Genomic DNA, 18,285 nt, shown 5'->3' on the forward strand with positions numbered 1-18,285 from the left:
CCGCAAATCCAGGGGGAGGTGATTTTTTTAAAAATGAGAAAATTCATAATGACTGGTTGGTTTACTACAGGGGTGTCCAAAGTGCGGCCCGGGGGCCATTTGCAGCCCGCAGCTAATTGTTTACCGGCCCGCCACATATTCTGGAAATACTATTGTAAAAATAAAAAAAGAACATTAAAAAAAGTGGAATGAGGTGAAATCTAACGAGAAAAAGTTGCAATGTTGACACAAAAGCTGCCATGCAGGCTGTTTTTTTTTTCTTTTGTCTTTCTTTATTTTTCTTTTTTTGCCATTGCTCAAAAAAAAAAAAATAATGACAAAAAAATCCATGTTATAATGAATTATTTTCAGGGCTCCAATTACTCCAAATATTTCACTTTAAAATGCTTTATGTGGTAAATATTACATATATTGTGTAGTAGCCATATAAAAACATCAAAGTTTTCTATGACAAAAGCGCATAAAACAAACAAAATAATAGTTCCAGCATAAAATGGACAGATACAGTATATCTGGGGCCGTACTTATCAAGCTTCTTAGAGTGCCATTTTACACTTAAGTCCTGAGAATTTGCGAAATTTAGTCCTACTCTCAAACTTAAGAATAAAAGCTTTTTATCAACGTTCTTAAGTCTAAGAATCACTCCTACTCTCCACGATATTTAAGAGACCTTCAGAGGTGTCTTAAGTGGTTAGGAGTTGCCAGCAGGGGATGGCACTGAGGCGAGAGAGACGTGCGCCAACGTTCAGGGAACGGAACAATGTTTTTTTTTTTTTTGATGACGAGCAGCTGATCAAACTGTATCGTTTAGACAGAGCGGATATTATTTTTGTCACAGATTTAATACTTTTCGATTCCTTCTTGATTTCTGCATGTGTCTGCAGTGGGCTAGTATATATAGAGCCACCCACACCAGTTTCAAATTAGTTGCCTAATTAATGAATTGGAAAGAAAATGTTATGACAGTAGCGTATGTGTGTGGCCGTGAGGTGAGTGACGTCAGTGAGTGTGTGGGCGAGAGAAGAGAGGGAGCAGTAGCGTGAGTGCCGGCGGGGACTAGTTTGTTTTGTATTATTTTGTAGTTTATTGTCAAAATATACACTCCCATTGTCCACTTAAATATTTCCAAGATATTTCTTTATTCTTAGACAACGGATTCCCTTCCGTGATTGGTCATTTCTATGGACACAGAAATGACGTCACCTAAAATTCCGTTTACGGCACATAGTAATGTCGTAATTCAGCTCTGAGTGTGACACTTAAGATTCAGTCCTACACTTCGCTGAAAGTGTGAGTAAGACGCTTGATAACTAACTTTTAAGTGCAGCTTTCAGCGAAGAATTTATTTACTCTTAAGTCAACTCTTAGCAGACTTCTTAGGAGTAATTCTAAGAAGCTTGATAAGTACGGCCCCTGAAGTTGATCTCGTAACTTAAGTGTTGAAAGTAAAAGAAAAACCTAATAAAAATGTATCACTTTATGAGTGGGCCACCTTTTGGATCCCAAATATATTTTGTGATTTTTTATGTATCTTTTCACTATGATTACTCAAAAATATGAAAGAATTAAAATCAATGGTGTCCTGCATTATTGATATTTTAGGGCTCTAATTACTAAATACTGCATATTTCAGTTTTACTATAAAAAAAACTAAGTTGTTTTTGACAGAAAAGCCATAAAACATTTTTTTTAATTTGTATTACTTCATATCAACTTGGAGTTGATATAGAGATTTACTGTAAGCATTAATTTAAAAAAAATAATAATCGGACTAATTTTTAACATTTTAATGACTGAGACCCTTTATGGTGCCGGGACCCCTAAAGGTAAAATAAATAAAAAAATCCATATATTTTGTTATGGTTTGAAAATGAAAAATATCAAAATGGCCCCCACACGCTTTAATTTTTCCGTGTGCGGCCCTCAGTGGAAAAAGTTTGGACACCCCTGGTTTACTATGATGAGTCACGATTGGTTAAGGTTAAGGCAAAACATTACGAACAGGCCAGTCAGAGGCAAGATAGGGCAAGTCATCGAACTGGGAAGTTCGGACACAAAAAGAAAATAGAAGAAACCTAGTGTAAATGGCAGAGGGATTCTCTCCCTATGATTTTTATTTTAATGATGAAGACGTCATCCAGCAAACACACAATGCATCTTCGTTTGGATAAAACAACGCCCAAAACATTAATTTTTAGTTGTTTATCTTGTAAGTCCAAATCAAAACTGCTCTCGACATGGAAGACGTGGAACACAAATTTAAGAACACACATTAAGGGGAGTTGACTTCTATTCATTTATTCTTTGTTTTTATTCAGTCATTGGTGTAGCATAATATTGTTTTTAATATTGTTTTTAATATCGTTTTTAATATTGTTTTTAATATTGTTTTTAACATGGCTGTGCAGCACTTTGGAAACATTCTTGTTGTGTAAATGTGCTATATAAATAAAGTGGATTGGATTGGATTCAAAGTTTTACTGCAAATAATAACCATTATTAACTGTTTCCCTAACAACACGAGTCATTTTTTTTGTCAAGATATGGATATATGCTGTTTTTATTAACTGTAGGCAGAGAGAATGATTGACACCAATTTACCAATTATTGACCTGTTTCTTTGCTGCCACAATTTTCTAAAATCATTGGAAAACGGTTCAATAACAGATGGAAGAGTTTCATAAACATAAAATACACGCTGAGAACCAATATGGGTACAGAGCTAATATTTCAACTTTGACGGCTTTAACTCGAAATAGAGGAAATTACCAATGCAATAGATAGTAAACAGTGTGCAGTGGCAGTGTTTATGGATTTAGCAAAAGCATTTCACACAATTAATCATAATATTTTAATTAAAAATTTAGAATGGTATGGCATCAGAGGGTTGGTCTTAGACTGGATTAGAAGCTACTTAACCAACAGGAAGCAATATGTGCAGCTAGGCGAACACTAAATATATCCTGTGGCGTACACCAAAACTGGGAACAAAATTGTTCAATCTTTAGATAAAGGATATTTGTAAAGTTACAAAAGATTTAAAGTTAGAATTATTTGTGGATGATACAACAGTGTTTTGTTCAGGAGAGAACGCACAGAAGCTAATACAAATAATAACAGAAGAAATTAACACATTTAAAAGATGGTTGGACAAAAACAGACTATCTTTGAATCTCAGTAAAACTAAAATAATGCTACTTTGTAAGAGTAGAAAGGAAAGTCAAACAAATACAAAGACGGAGCAAATATTGAAAGGGTAAAATAAATAAAAGATTATTGGTTTAATGATTGACGATAAATTGAACTGGAAATGTCTTTAAAATATACAACCTAAAGTGGCAAGAAACACGTCAAGAATGCATAAAGCTAAATATTTTCAGGACCAAAAATCACTTCATATTCTCTACTGCTCGCTAGTGTTACCATATCTGAGTTATTGTGCAGAAATATGTAGAAATGATTACAAAAGTACATTACATTCACTAAAATAATACATAATGTTGGATATAGAGAATATTCAAACCCTTCATTTATTGAATCAAAATATTGCAATTCAATGCTTTGCTACATTAGCAAACAGCTAAAATGATGTACAAAGCAAACTATAACCTTCTATCCAAGAATGTACAACAATTCTTCTCAACAAAAGAGAAGAAATATAACCTTAGAGGTAAATGTAAGGTAAAACATTTGTATGCACGTACAACACTTAAAACCTTTAGTATATCAGTATGTGGAATTCAAACAATATACTATGATGATCCAATTCAAGAAACTGTTCAAACTCAAAGTGCTTACAAATACCAAGAAGAAAAACCATGATAAACATTCCGAATTTATTGATAATCTTTTTTATCTCACCATATGAAATCCAACTTAACTAATTATTATTATTATGTTTTTAATGTTATTACTTATGGAGTATATTGTGAATAAATTGAGAAAAGTGTTAGCAACTGCAACATAAAGGAAAAGGGGGAGGATTAAATAAGCTCTGCTTCTTCCTACTCTTTTCGAACATGTTGAAAAGAGAAACTGGAAATTGTGTTCCAAATAAACTCAAACATTATAGGGGTGGGCCAAAGAAAAGGCAAACTAAATAAATACATACAGGGGGATGTGGGGACCCCCAGAGGGAGTTGTAAGATGTCCCCAGCTAATAGTAATGGACCCTAATTGGGTACTATATGTACACTCTCAGTGACATTAACATTATTACCTATATAAGAACTTAAATTATAGAAGTTGGGGACAATTTCATGTTGTTTGGCTCTGTTCCACAGTCCAAAAAATATGTTTACCTCAAAAATACTCAGTTTTATTGATTATCATTCATGTAGAAATGGAGTTAGTCAAAGTCTCTTGTGAGACAATTGATGTGTTCCTTTGACCAGGTTATTGTCATTTTGCCACTGGGGTTTCTGTTGAATTAGTCATTCATCCTGTGTTGAAAAGCCAAAATCAGAGTAAATAGTAAGGTGTTTATTTATCATTATTGCCTTTTATTTAATGTTTAAAGTGTGTTTCCCTTCATTTTGTACATGGTACGCAACTTAAAATAAATGTTGAAAAGCCAGACAAAGGGCATGTTTCTTGTTTGTGTTTATTATAATAAACAGTCAAACTGAGCATTGTTTCCTCATTTGGTGGAAAATTGTACATTAAGTTATATATTTCTATAATGTAGCAAGCAATAATCAATCTACATTTAATGGAGAATAACTAGCTTACTACATTTTCCGAGTAACTGCCTGCTGGTGCCCAGAGTCCGGACCAAACATGGTGACACTGCGTTTACGTCGGTGTTGGCGTTAACGCACTTTTTGTGTCTTTTTACGCATTGAAATCAGAAAGGACGCGAAATTCCGGATTACACGCGTCCCCAGGACACAGATTTTTTTTACCGATTATTGCTTTCCGCCTGTGTTTTGTTTTGTTTATATTTGCCGGGTCAAATTATTGATCGACTTCAAAGTAATGCACTTTCCGGTACAATTTCTTAAATTTTGATTCGCCGAAAGTTTTATCCATCACAAATACTGCATTTCCGGTATCAGGACTCCCGCGTGTTATTGTTTTGGTCATGGCGAGCAATAAACCCAAGAAGCGAAGCTTCAATGGCAAGTGGCTTCAGGAGCCACTTTTCAGCAAAGTGGCTCATTTATGACGATGGACAGATGTTTAGCACGCCATGTAAACGGGCTAAGAAAAAGAACACCTTTACGACCGGGTGCACTCATTTTCAAAGATCCAGCCTCACCAGGCACCAAGAAACATCCTCCAATTTGGGTCCCTACAGTTCCGCTCTTTGGTCGGAATGACGAGGCCGTCGATTTTCTTACAACTCTTTATTTATGTTTGCCACAAAGCCAAGCGGACATCCACCATGCTATAAACACTCTCCTAACTTGCCCACTCACTTACATACGTCACTCACCCCACATACCGCCATTCTTAAAGGGGTACACACAGCTTATGGCCATCACCAAGCCAGAGATGAAATGCTAGAGGCATTGAGTGCCACTCTATTAAATAACACTAAAACTAACCTGCAAAATCCTAAATTTGTTGGCATTATTTGCCATGAAAGTGTAGATGTGGCAGTTTTTAAACGAGGCTTGGACCGATTTTTTTTTTCTCACCCCCCATTGTTTACCGGTAGCTCACCTTAGCGATCCTGTTCTGTCTCCCTGTAATGTTTGTCTGATCTTGAATGGGATTGTGCTGAAAATGTTCATTTCCCCTCGGGGATTAATAAAGTATTTCTAATTCTGATTCCTAAGTGCTTGATTTTATACACCGGGACAAGTGATTAGGACAGGGGTTTTTTTAACCTTTTTTGAGCCAAGGCACATTTTTTGCGTTGAGAAAATGCGGAGGCACACCACCAGCAGAAATCATTAAAAAACGAAACTCAGTTGACAGTAAAAAGTCGTCGTCGCAATTGTTGGATATGACTTCAAACCATAACCAACTATGTATCAATATAGCTCTTGTCTCAAAGTAGGTGTACTGTCACCACCTGTCACATCACACCCTGACTTATTTGGACTTTTTTTGCTGTTTTCCTGTGTGTAGTGTTTTAGTTCTCGTGTTGCGCTCCTCTTTTGGTGGCTTTTTCTCTTTTTTTGGTATTTTCCTGTAGCAGTTTCATGTCTTCTTTTGAGCGATATTTCCCGCATCTACTTTGTTTTAGCAGTCAAGAATATTTCAGTTGTTTTTATCCTTCTTTGTGGGGACATTGTTGATTGTCACGTCATGTTCGGATGTACTTTGTGGACTCCGCAGTAAGTCTTTGCTGTCGTCCAGCATTCTGTTTTTGTGTACTTTGTAGCCAGTTCAGTTTTAGTTTTGTTCTGCATAGCCTTCCCTAAGCTTCAATTCCTGGGGGTCATCATTGACGAATACCTCAATTTCAAATGTCACATTAGCCATCTGTTAAACAAATTATCCAAATATGTTGGCCTGTTCTTTCACCTTCGTCATTATCTTCCTCTGTATGCTCTACTTACCCTATATAAAACTCTCTTTGAACCACATCTAAACTACTGTAATGTCATCTGGTGTAACACCTTCCCTACCTACCTTCACAAATTAGAATCCATGCAAAAGAAAATCATACGGGCCCTGTCATGGTCCAAGTTTAATGCCCCCACTCAACATCTATTTCATAATTACCATCTCTCAAGACTGACAGAGTTCAATATTTATCAAAATGCTTGTTTAACCTATCAAGTCATCCACAGGCTGAATCTTAGGCTCTGTAGCTTGGTTCCTATCTACCATCCCCAGCATGCCCACAACACTCGTAACTTAGATCTGATATCAGGTAAACATCGTCTACTGGCTTGTACCGATCGAAGTGTTGTATGCAGGGGACCTAAGATTTGGAACCGGCTTAATGAGAGCCTCAAGATGCGGTATCCATTCTCCAACTTCAAAAAGAAACTGAAAACTTACCTATTAACCACCTATCTCTAATGCCTCATGTGGGGTTGAGTACTGTTGGGTTTTGCATGGTCGAATGAATGTACCGTATTTCCTTGAATAGCCGCAGGGGCGTTAATTAATTTAAAACCTCCTGTCACACCTGCGTTTACCGGAAACCGGCGGGATGGCCGTGCATGCGGTAATTATTTTAAAACCTCTTCTCACTCCGGCGTTTACCAAAAGGAATCCATAAAATTTAGGCGTGCGCTTTGAGTGTGATGTAAGCATACCATCATGAAAAGCACATTTAATTAAAAAAACGTTATTATGGTCTTACCTGTACTTATAAATGGAGTCCATTTGCAGCTCCTTCTGACCAAAAGCATCGATAACTTGTTTATAGAAGTCTTCCTTATTTTCTTTCTTCAGTTTTAAAAGTCTCTCTGTCTCGATGGAGATATTCCTTTAATTATTACATCCTGCTTCGATTGAAAGTCCAGTTTAGAAAACTGTTTTATTTTAGATACCGGTATGTAATCCTTGTTAAAAGGAAGAAAAAAAAATCTCTTGCTGCGTGTGTTCACTTCTTCTGCAGTACCGGAAGTCGCAAGAAGGATCACTAGCGCGGCAGCGCCCTCTACCACCAGGAGGCGGGAGTCATTTAATGACTTATACAGTATTTCACACACGCAGCTACGGTATATTAATAAAACATAGCTGCTTACTGTTCTCTTTAGCATACTGTACCGGTATTCAATAGCTTGGACCTTAAATCCTACTGAAAAGCTCTTTATCTTTTTTCCTTTGTGCGATTGTAAACTACTGAAAGCAGCTTCCTCCATTTTGAAAATGAGGACAGATGCGTCACTCGTGACGTAACGAATTTGACCCGGTGGAAGTTCTAGACATATGCTAAATATTTTGCGAAACGAGTTTGACCCGGCGAAAATTATAGACATGCGATAATAAAATTAATATTTTGCGAAACGAATTTGATCCAGCTTCAATAATAAACCGGCGATAAGGCCAAGCATGCGTTAATTATTTTGAGAAACGACTTTGACCCGGCAGTAATTCTAGACGTGCGAATACTATATTCCCTGCGCCAATTCAAGGAAATACGGTATGTGTGTATGTGTATGCGTGCTTTAATACTATTATCTTGTGTTTATCATATAGCGTTGTTGTTTTTTTTGTTGTTGTTGTGCTTGCTACCATTGTTCATCATTCCATGTATATACTGTCCTCTGGACCCCCTGTCAAAAGCTTCTTCTAGCTTATTTGGGGGACCCTTTCACTTACCAATATCAATACCTTTTCTTAGCGGCACTCACCTTTTGTTTATTTTTGGTTTAAGCATTGGGCAAATTTTTTACCTGCACGCAGCCTCCCGCTGTTTCCGACATCTAGAAAGTAATTAGCTACCGGCTGCCACCTACTGATATGGAAGAGTATTACACGGTTTCTCTGCCGAGCTCTAGACTGCACCGACACTCAACAACAACACATCATTTGTAGGCTACAATTACTGGTTTGCAAAACATATTTTTAACCCAAATACACTACCGTTCAAAAGTTTGGGGTCACATTGAAATGTCCTTATTTTTGAAGGAAAAGCACTGTACTTTTCAATGAAGATAACTTTAAACTAGTCTTAACTTTAAAGAAATACACTCTATACATTGCTAATGTGGTAAATGACTATTCTAGCTGCAAATGTCTGGTTTTTGGTGCAATATCTACATAGGTGTATAGAGGCCCATTTCCAGCAACTATCACTCCAGTGTTCTAATGGTACAATGTGTTTGCTCATTGGCTCAGAAGGCTAATTGATGATTAGAAAACCCTTGTGCAATCATGTTCACACGTCTGAAAACAGTTTAGCTCGTTACAAGAGCTACAAAACTGACCTTCCTTTGAGCAGATTGAGTTTCTGGAGCATCACATTTGTGGGGTCAATTAAACGCTCAAAATGGCCAGAAAAAGAGAACTTTCATCTGAAACTCGACAGTCTATTCTTGTTCTTAGAAATGAAGGCTATTCCACAAAATTGTTTGGGTGACCCCAAACTTTTGAACGGTAGTGTAGATGAAACTAGATAATCTCCCACGGCACACCAGACTGTATCTCACGGCACACTAGTGTGCAGCGGGACAGTGGTTGAAAAACACTGGATTAGGACACCTGATTGTCATCATTTGGATGGGTGGCCAAATACTTTTGGCAATATAGTGTATCTTACAACCTCGATACATCACCCAGCCCTAATATCTACTATTGTATTCATGATTGTTTTTATAGTGATATTTTTATTTTTGCATTCTTTTAATTTTCTGTGAAGCACCTTGTGTATGAATTGTGCTCTATAAATAAACTTAAGTTGGCTCTGAAAAAAAAATGTCACATTTAAAAAAATGTTGCTTGAGTTTTCGAGGGCTTTTTCACCCTTCATGAGAAAAAAAGATTAAAGCCAAATCTTACCTTTTGCAGGTGGAGGGTTCTAAAGAGAAGACTGCCAAGTACCAGGTCTACCAGCGCGTGGCTCTGATCCTGGCTCTGGTCTTCCTCATTTCTGGTGTCTGCATTTTCAGCTTAGCCTATCTGTGGAGACCCAGCCTGGGGAAAGTAAGACATTATATTTATGCATGGCGGCCCGTTATAACCAGAATGGAAGCTTTCGTTTACAAGTGAAGGTGTTGGACGACGTACAATGTGTGTAGTGCGTAGTAACATCACATCAAGCCTGCAGTGCTCGTGTGAAAGCAGCATCATTGTCCCGTAAACGTTGTCAAGATGAAAGTCGGGTGAAAAACACCCTCAGTTTCCATTACTGCGAAAATCAAGCAGGTTGCATCAAAGCAAAAATGACAAAAGTACTCCTTAGGTTGGAAAAAAAACAACATGTTTTTCCTGTTGCCGTTATCTACTTTTTGATGACATTGTCAATGTCGTCTTCTTCTGATGGAACAAGCTGACCAGTGACTGCAGCAAGGCGCACGCAGACCTCCCGGCACTGTAATTGTACCGGCAATTTATCTTCTCAAATCCAATCCAATCACGCTTGATGGAGAACATTTTCACTCGCCTGCTTTTCCCAAGGCGCCAGAAGAAGAAGAAGAAGAAGAAGAAGCTTATTTACCCAAAGTAAAATACATCAATAATAGAAAAGACATCTAATAGCAATATGTGGGAAAATGGCAGATCAGTTGAAGAGAAAATCGTCAAAACTAAGGCTCTGTTTACCTTTGTGGTTCAGTTCTCTGTTTTGCACCCTCCAAACTATGTGGTGCAGAATTCGGTACTTTTAAAAAGGTACCAACCGAATTTCATCGTTACTACAGAGCACAGATTCACGTAAAATCGAACTGTACCCATTAAGGTTGAACGGTATTAGCAGTGTTTCCCACACATTCATTTATTTGCGGCCCGCCACGAAAGAATTACGTCCGCCACAAATATTTTTTTATTTTTTTTTGTCCTCTCCAGCTTCTCAAGCAAATCATATAGTTGATGTAGATGCCCATACAGGCTGTTCAGATTTACTTTACAAAAGAGAAGTGTAGGATACTTCTCTTGTTGCCTTATTTGTATTTGACCACTACTGTTTTCTGTTTATTTGTTACTGACTGTGGCAGGACACCTCTGCCTCTGTTTCACTTTATGTTGCTGGTAAATAATATGGTTGTAGTAGTAGGCTAAAGTTAAACTATTTAGTATGCACTAATTAAAGGGGCAGAGCTTTAAGAGACATTTTAGCTTTTATATTTTATAAGATATATTTTTTGTAAGAACCACAATTAATAAATATATTTCAGTGAATAACTTATTGTTCAAATCTGTATATAAATATGTACATAAAGTGTTGTAATTATATTGTAAAATGGATGGATGGACGCTTAAAACAAAACTGTTAATATTAATTAGTAAGTATACATTTTTTGAGCCTTTTTAGAGAAAATCATATCATTGTAGTAAATTATGCAAATTACTCGATGATGTCATGGTGGCCACGCCCATAGCCACGCCCCCACCGCCACAGGTATCTTGGCAGTTTATGGGAAACACTGGTATTAGTATAGTACCGCGATACTAATGAATCATATTCAGTACTATACCGCCTCTAAAAAGTACCGGTCACCCACCCCTCCGCCGTCGCCACATCATGACATTGCTGGTTTACGAGCAGACGAGCATGTTCGGCAGCGCACAATCACAGAGTACTTACAAGCAGACACAGTGTGTAGACAGAAAAGGGAGAACGGACGCATTTTGGTGTAAAAAGTAAAGATAAAGGTGAAGTTATAACACTGAAACACCCTCAGGAAGAGGTGCTTCAAGACATGGCTAGCTGGCTAGCGGCTAAAGTCCAGCCGCAGTCAGCCGTGTTTTAGCTACTTCTAAATCACTAACCCTGGTCTCCATGGCAACAAATAAAGTAAGTTTCTTACAAGTATCATCCCTGCAGGACGAGGAATAGCTAAACATGCTTCACTACACACCGTAGCTCACCAGCGTCAGAATGTAAACAAACGCCATTAGTGGATCTACACCTGACATCCACTGTAATGATACCAAGTACAGGCACGTATCTAGTCGATACTACTATGATTACGTCAATATTTTTTGGCATCACAACATCTTCTTTCGTTTAAAAAAAATTTATATTATGTTTATCAAGTCAGGAAATATGTCCCTGGACACATGAGGACTTTGAATATGACCAATGTATGATCCTGTAATTACTTGGTATCGGATCGATACCTAAATTTGTGGTATCATCCAAACCTAATGTAAAGTATCAAACAACAGAAGAATAAGTGTTTATTACATTATATTTGGAGTGTAGATAGAACATGTTAAAACGGAAAATAACCAGATATTAACAGTAAATGAACAAGTAGATTAATCAATTTTTTACAGCTTGTCCTCTATATTTTTGACAACGTAATGATAAATGACACAATATGTTACTGCATATGTCAGCAGACTAATTAGAAGCCTTTGTTTGTTTACTTACTACTAAAAGACAAGTTGTCTTGTATGTTCACTATTTTATTTAAGGACAAACTTGCAATAATAAACATATGTTTAATGTACCCTAAGATTTTTTGTTTAAATAAAGCCAATAATGCCATTTTTTGTGGTGCCCTTTATTTAGAAAAGTATCGAAAAGTACTGAAAAGTATCGAAACACATTTTGGTACCGGTACCAAAATATTGGTATCGGGACAACACTAGTACCCATGGATGCTCCAAGCCCCAATTTTGAAGTGACTTACCGGCAGAGGTGGGTAGTAACGTGCTACATTTACTCCGTTACATTTACTTAAGTAACTTTTTAGATGAATTGTACTTGTCAGAGTAGTTTTAATGTAACATACTGTTTACTTTTACTTGAATATTTTTGAGAATAAACGGTACTTTTAATCCGTTACACTGAATTTAATTCCGATCGTTACATTTATTTATATTTATAATTATCCATTAAGGCTTGCAAAGACGTATTCTTATGTCAGGCACGGTCACATGACAGCCGTAACTTCCCGGCACTCAACATGCAAAAAAAAAAAAAAAAAATTCTCAGGTTTCTCTGTTCACATTTTCACTCTTTTTCACTATTTTCCTACACTTTATTAAGCATTTCTTACATATTCCTTATTTTTTCACCTTCATTTTTAGAGCTTATCATTAAATGTGATTTTAATTTAGTTTACATTGAGTGTTTTCCATGCTTGTGTTCACATTTCCTTTCTGCCTCGATAGCTGAGGGCATTATAATGAGGTTACATTTTAAATAAAACTATTGACATTTAATATTTTTATTTGTATTTTATTTTCGATAGGTCATAATAAATATCAATACTTATCGATATTGTCCAAAGTAAAACACTTTCAGCAATATCGTTAGACCTACAGACCGCTGTTTGTTTAAATTGGTTGTTCCAACTGCATTCAAATTATTACAATTCAGCTATAGAATCAAATGACTGCCACCCCCACTAATCTGAGTTTTGACAGAATCTAAATATATCTAATAATAATAATAATAATAATGTGCACTAGTAATGGATAACTGTACAATACAGAAACAACATCAGGATATACAGTATTAGTAGTTTTAACGCTGTTCAACTCAACTATTAAGTGGGTTAGTATTTCCCCAACATTGATTAAACGTCGTCAAAAAGCATGTTGTTTTACGTTGTATTTGTGTTGTAGAATATTGGTTGGGAAATTACCAAAATTCAATGGTCAAATCAACCTGACAACCTGACATTGAATAGACATTGTCAAAAAGCATGTTGTACTTGTGTTGTAGAATGTTGGTTGGTAAATTACCAAAATTCAATGGTCAAATCAACGTCAGAACCCAACATTGATTAAACGTCGTCAAAAAGCATGTTGTTTCAACATTGTATTTGTGTCGTAGAACATTGGTTGGGAAATGACCAAAATTCAATGGTCAAATCAACGTCAGAACCCAACATTGATTAAACGTCGTCAAAAAGCATGTTGTTTCAACGTTGTATTTGTGTTGTAGAATATTGGTTGGGAAATGACCAAAATTCAATGGTCAAATCAACGTCAAAACCAAACATTGATTAAACGTCGTAAAAAAGCATGTTTCAACGTTGTATTTGTGTTGTAGAATATTGGTTGGGAAATGACCAAAATCCAATGGTCAAATCAACGTCAGAACCCAACATTGATTAAATGTCGTAAAAAAGTATGTTGTTTCAACGTTGTATTTGTGTTGTAGAATATTGGTTGGGAAATGACCAAAATTCAATGGTCAAATCAACTTCAGAACCCAACACTGTTTAAACGTTGTCAAAAAGCATGTTGTTTCAACATTGTATTTGTGTGGTAGAATATTAGTTGGGAAATAACCAAAATTCAATGGTCAAATCAACGTCAAAACCAAACATTGATTAAACGTCGTAAAAAAGCAGGTTGTTTCAACGTTATATTTGTGTTGTAGAATATTGGTTGGGAAATGACCAAAATTCAACGGTCAAATCAACGTCAAAACCAAACATTGATTAAACGTTGTCAAAAAGCACGTTGTTTCAACGTTGTATTTGTGTGGTAGAATATTGGTTGGGAAATGACCAAAATTCAATGGTCAAATCAACGTCAAAACCCAACATTGACTAAACGTCGTAAAAAAGCAGGTTGTTTCAACGTTGTATTTGTGTTGTCGAATATTGGTTGGGAAATGACCAAAATTCAATGGTCAAATCAACGTCAAAACCAAACAATTAAACGTTGTAAAAAAGCATGTTTCAACGTTGTATTGGTGTTGTAGAATATTGGTTGGGAAATGACCAAATTTCAATGGTCAAATCAACGTCACAACCCAACATTGATTAAACGTCGTAAAAAAGCAGGTTGTTTAAACGTTGTATTTGTGTTGTAGAATATTGGTTGGGAAATTACCAAATTTCAATGGTCAAATCAACGTCAGAACCCAACACTGATTAATCGTCGTCAAAAAGCATGTTGTTTCAACGTTGTATTCGTGTTGTAGAATATTGGTTGGGAAATGACCAAAATTCAACAGTCAAATCAACGTCAAAACCAAACATTGCTTAAACGTCGTCAAAAAGCATGTTGTTTCAACGTTGTATTTGTGTTGTAGAATATTGGTTAAGAAATGACCAAAATTCAATGGTCAAATCAAGCTCACAACCTGACATTGAATAAACGTCGTAAAAACGCAGGTTGTTTCAACGTTGTATTTGTGTTGTAGAATATTGGTTGGGAAATGACCAAAATTCAATGGTCAAATCAACGTCAAAACCAAACATTGATTAAACGTCGTAAAAAAGCATGTTTCAACGTTGTATTTGTGTTGTAGAATATTGGTTGGGAAATGACCAAAATTCAATGGTCAAATCAAGCTCACAACCTGACATTGAATAAACGTCGTAAAAACGCAGGTTGTTTCAACGTTGTATTTGTGTTGTAGAATATTGGTTGGGAAATGACCAAAATTCAATGGTCAAATCAACGTCAAAACCCAACATTGATTAAACGTCGTCAAAAAGCATGTTGTTTCAACGTTGTATTTGTGTTGTAGAATATTGGTTGGGAAATGACCAAAATTCAATGGTCAAATCAACGTCAAAACCCAACATTGATTAAACGTCGTCAAAAAGCATGTTGTTTCAACGTTGTATTTGTGTTGTAGAATATTGGTTGGGAAATGACCAAAATTCAATGGTCAAATCAACGTCAAAACCCAACATTGATTAAACGTCGTCAAAAAGCATGTTGTTTCAACGTTGTATTTGTGTTGTAGAATATTGGTTGGGAAATGACCAAAATTCAATGGTCAAATCAAGCTCACAACCTGACATTGAATAAACGTCGTAAAAACGCAGGTTGTTTCAACGTTGTATTTGTGTTGTAGAATATTGGTTGGGAAATGACCAAAATTCAATGGTCAAATCAACCTCACAACCTGACATTGAATAAACGTCGTCAAAAAGCATGTTGTATTTGTGTTGTAGAATATTGGTTGGGAAATGACCAAATTTCAATGGTCAAATCAACGTCAGAACCCGACACTGATTAAACGTCAAAAAGCATGTTGTTTCAACGTTGTATTTGTGTTGTAGAATATTGGTACGGGAAATGACCAAAATTCAATGGTCAAATCAACCTCACAACCTGACATTGAATAAACGTCGTCAAAAAGCATGTTGTATTTGTGTTGTAGAATATTGGTTGGGTAATGACCAAAATTCAATGGTCAAATCAGCGTCACAAGCCAACACTGTTTAAACGTTGTCAAAAAGCATGTTTCAACGTTGTATTTGTGTTGCAGAATATTGGTTGGGAAATGACCAAATTTCAATGGTCAAATCAACGTCAGAACCCTACATTGATTAAAAGTTGTCAAAAAGCATGTTGTTTCAACGTTAGGTTCGAGTTGCTCAACGTCAGGACCTAATTCAACACGTTTGCAAAAAATTGTGCTGAATTAATACTTCCATAGTTTTGCGTGTGCTATCAAATTTGCAGGTGTTTTAGTACACGCTAAGCATTAGTAAATCAGACTAATGTGGAGTTTGACCTTGACCGTTATATATCGCGACTTCAGTGAATTTCTTTTTATATCAGGCAGATGGCTAAGTCAAATGAAAAAAGGTTCATCTCCACTTCCTGCGTGGGCAGTGTTGTCCACGTCTGCTGCTTTCAACATGGATATGAATCACCTTTGAGCAATCTCCTTTGTCCTTGTTAAATATTTCATGCCGGAGGTAGAGCAGTCATTATTTCCACTTTAATAAGCTGTGATCATTCTCACAAGGCACAAAAAGTGTTGATGGCAGAGGTTGCCAAGGCAATGAATATCAAACCTGAGCACCCAGGGTTTTTTTTTGCTTTAATGGGATCTTCGGGGGTGGGCTCATTCGCAGGCTTCCTCATCAATTGAGCGTCATGGAGCCAATTTAGAGAGGTCCGTGTGACGGACAGGTGCTCCTCACAGACAGTGAAAGTGCAATTATCTCGCTTGTCTGCTTAGCGGACCCATAGCGGGCGCCGTTCCGATATGGATTTACAAACGGGGGGACAGACGGATGGATGGATGGATGGATAGGTTGTGCTGGATGGATTAGTACTCCCGTGATAATGTGGCCGTCAGTGGGCACCGCCCTTGCAGAGCAAGGTTAAGGCGGCGGAATGTAGACGACAGCTAATGGCTGACATTAGGGGATGTCATAGTGACTTGAGTACTCTCCGACAATAATAATGTGTTTCTTTCCATTGAGGTTGATTTGTGTCTTTATTACGAAAGCTTTTTTTTTTTTACACTGAATTTATGTAACTGAATTTTTTCATTAAATTACATTTCATTAAAACAAAATATATATATATTTTTTAATTCAGTGTAAAAAAATTCAATGCATAAAAATTCAGTGTAAAAAAAATTGTGTATAAAACATTTTTTTCACTGAACTTTTATACAATGAATTTTAAAACACTGAAGTTATTTTTCAATGAAATTGCCAGCATAATTTGATGTAAAAAAAAAATCTGACAAAAAAAATGTGTTTCTTTCCATGGAGGTTAATTTGTGTGTTTATTACGAAAGTTTTTGTTTTTTTTACACTAAATTTATGTAACCAAATGTTTTCATTGAATTCAATTTAATAAAAAAAAAAAAATTGTTTTCAAATTCAGTGTAAAAAAATTAAATGCATAAAAATTCAGTGTAAACATATTCAGTGCATAAAAATTCAGTGTAAAAAAATGTGTATAAAACATTTTTTACACTAAACTTTTATACACTGAATTTGAAAACACTGAAGTTGTTTTTCAATGAAATTGCCAGCATAATTTGATGTAAAAAAAAAAATCTGACAATAAAAATGTGTTTTTCCATGGAGGTTAATTTGTGTCTTTATTACGAAAGCTTTTGTTTTTTTACACTAAATTTATGTAACTGAATTTTTTCATTGAATTCAATTTTATTAAAAAAAAATTTTTTTTTAATTCAGTGTAAAAAAATTCAATGCATAAAAATTCAGTGTAAACACATTCAGTGCATAAAAATTCAGTGTAAAAAAATGTGTATAAAACATTTTTTACACTGAACTTTTATACACTGAATTTGAAAACACTGAAGTTGTTTTTCAATGAAATTGCCAGCATAATTTGATGTGAAAAAAAAATCAGACAATAAAAATGTGTTTCTTTCCATGGAGGTTAATTTGTGTCTTTATTACGAAAGCTTTTGTTTTTTTACACTAAATTTATGTAACTGAATTTTTTCATTGAATTCAATTTCATTAAAAAAATATATATATTTTTTAAATTCAGTGTAAAAAAATTCAATGCATAAAAATTAAGTGTAAACAAATTCAGCGCATAAAAATTCAGTGTAAAAAAATTTGTGTATAAAACATTTTTTACACTGAACTTTTATACACTGAATTTGAAAACACTGAAGTTGTTTTTCAATGAAATTGCCAGCATAATTTGATGTGAAAACAATCAGACAATAAAAATGTGTTTCTTTCCATGGAGGTTAATTTGTGTCTTTATTACGAAAACTTTTTTTTTTACACTGAATTTATGTAACTGAATTTTTTCATTAAATTCAATTTCATTAAAACAAAATATATATATATATTTTTAATTCAGTGTAAAAAAATGCAATGCATAGAAATTCAGTGTAAAAAAAAAATCAGTGTATTAAAATTCACTGTAAACAAATTCAGTGCATAAAAATTCAGTGTAAAAAAAATTGTGCATAAAAAATTTTTTTCACTGAACTTTTATACAATGAATTTTAAAACACTGAAGTTATTTTTCAATGAAATTGCCAGCATAATTTGATGT

General features: G+C 35.4%; 1 protein-coding gene and 1 long non-coding RNA gene across 2 annotated transcripts in view; one reads left to right on the forward strand and one right to left on the reverse strand.

Moving 5' to 3' along the window:
• Window positions 1-18,285, forward strand: part of tnmd (tenomodulin) — a 216,619-nt gene that overhangs the window by 17,441 nt on the left and 180,893 nt on the right. The window contains exon 2 of the mRNA XM_062039802.1: window positions 9,421-9,555. Within this exon, the coding sequence (XP_061895786.1) occupies window positions 9,421-9,555 (135 nt within the window). The remainder of the gene's footprint in view (window positions 1-9,420; window positions 9,556-18,285) is intronic.
• The window catches only part of LOC133645017 (uncharacterized), a 191,793-nt gene continuing 182,918 nt past the window's right edge, over window positions 9,411-18,285 (reverse strand). Inside the window, exon 4 of the long non-coding RNA XR_009824870.1 lies at window positions 9,411-9,546. This is a non-coding gene — a long non-coding RNA (uncharacterized LOC133645017). The remainder of the gene's footprint in view (window positions 9,547-18,285) is intronic.

The sequence above is a fragment of the Entelurus aequoreus genome, linkage group LG28 (genome assembly GCF_033978785.1).
Source record: "Entelurus aequoreus isolate RoL-2023_Sb linkage group LG28, RoL_Eaeq_v1.1, whole genome shotgun sequence".
Taxonomy (NCBI): Eukaryota; Metazoa; Chordata; class Actinopteri; order Syngnathiformes; family Syngnathidae; genus Entelurus; species Entelurus aequoreus.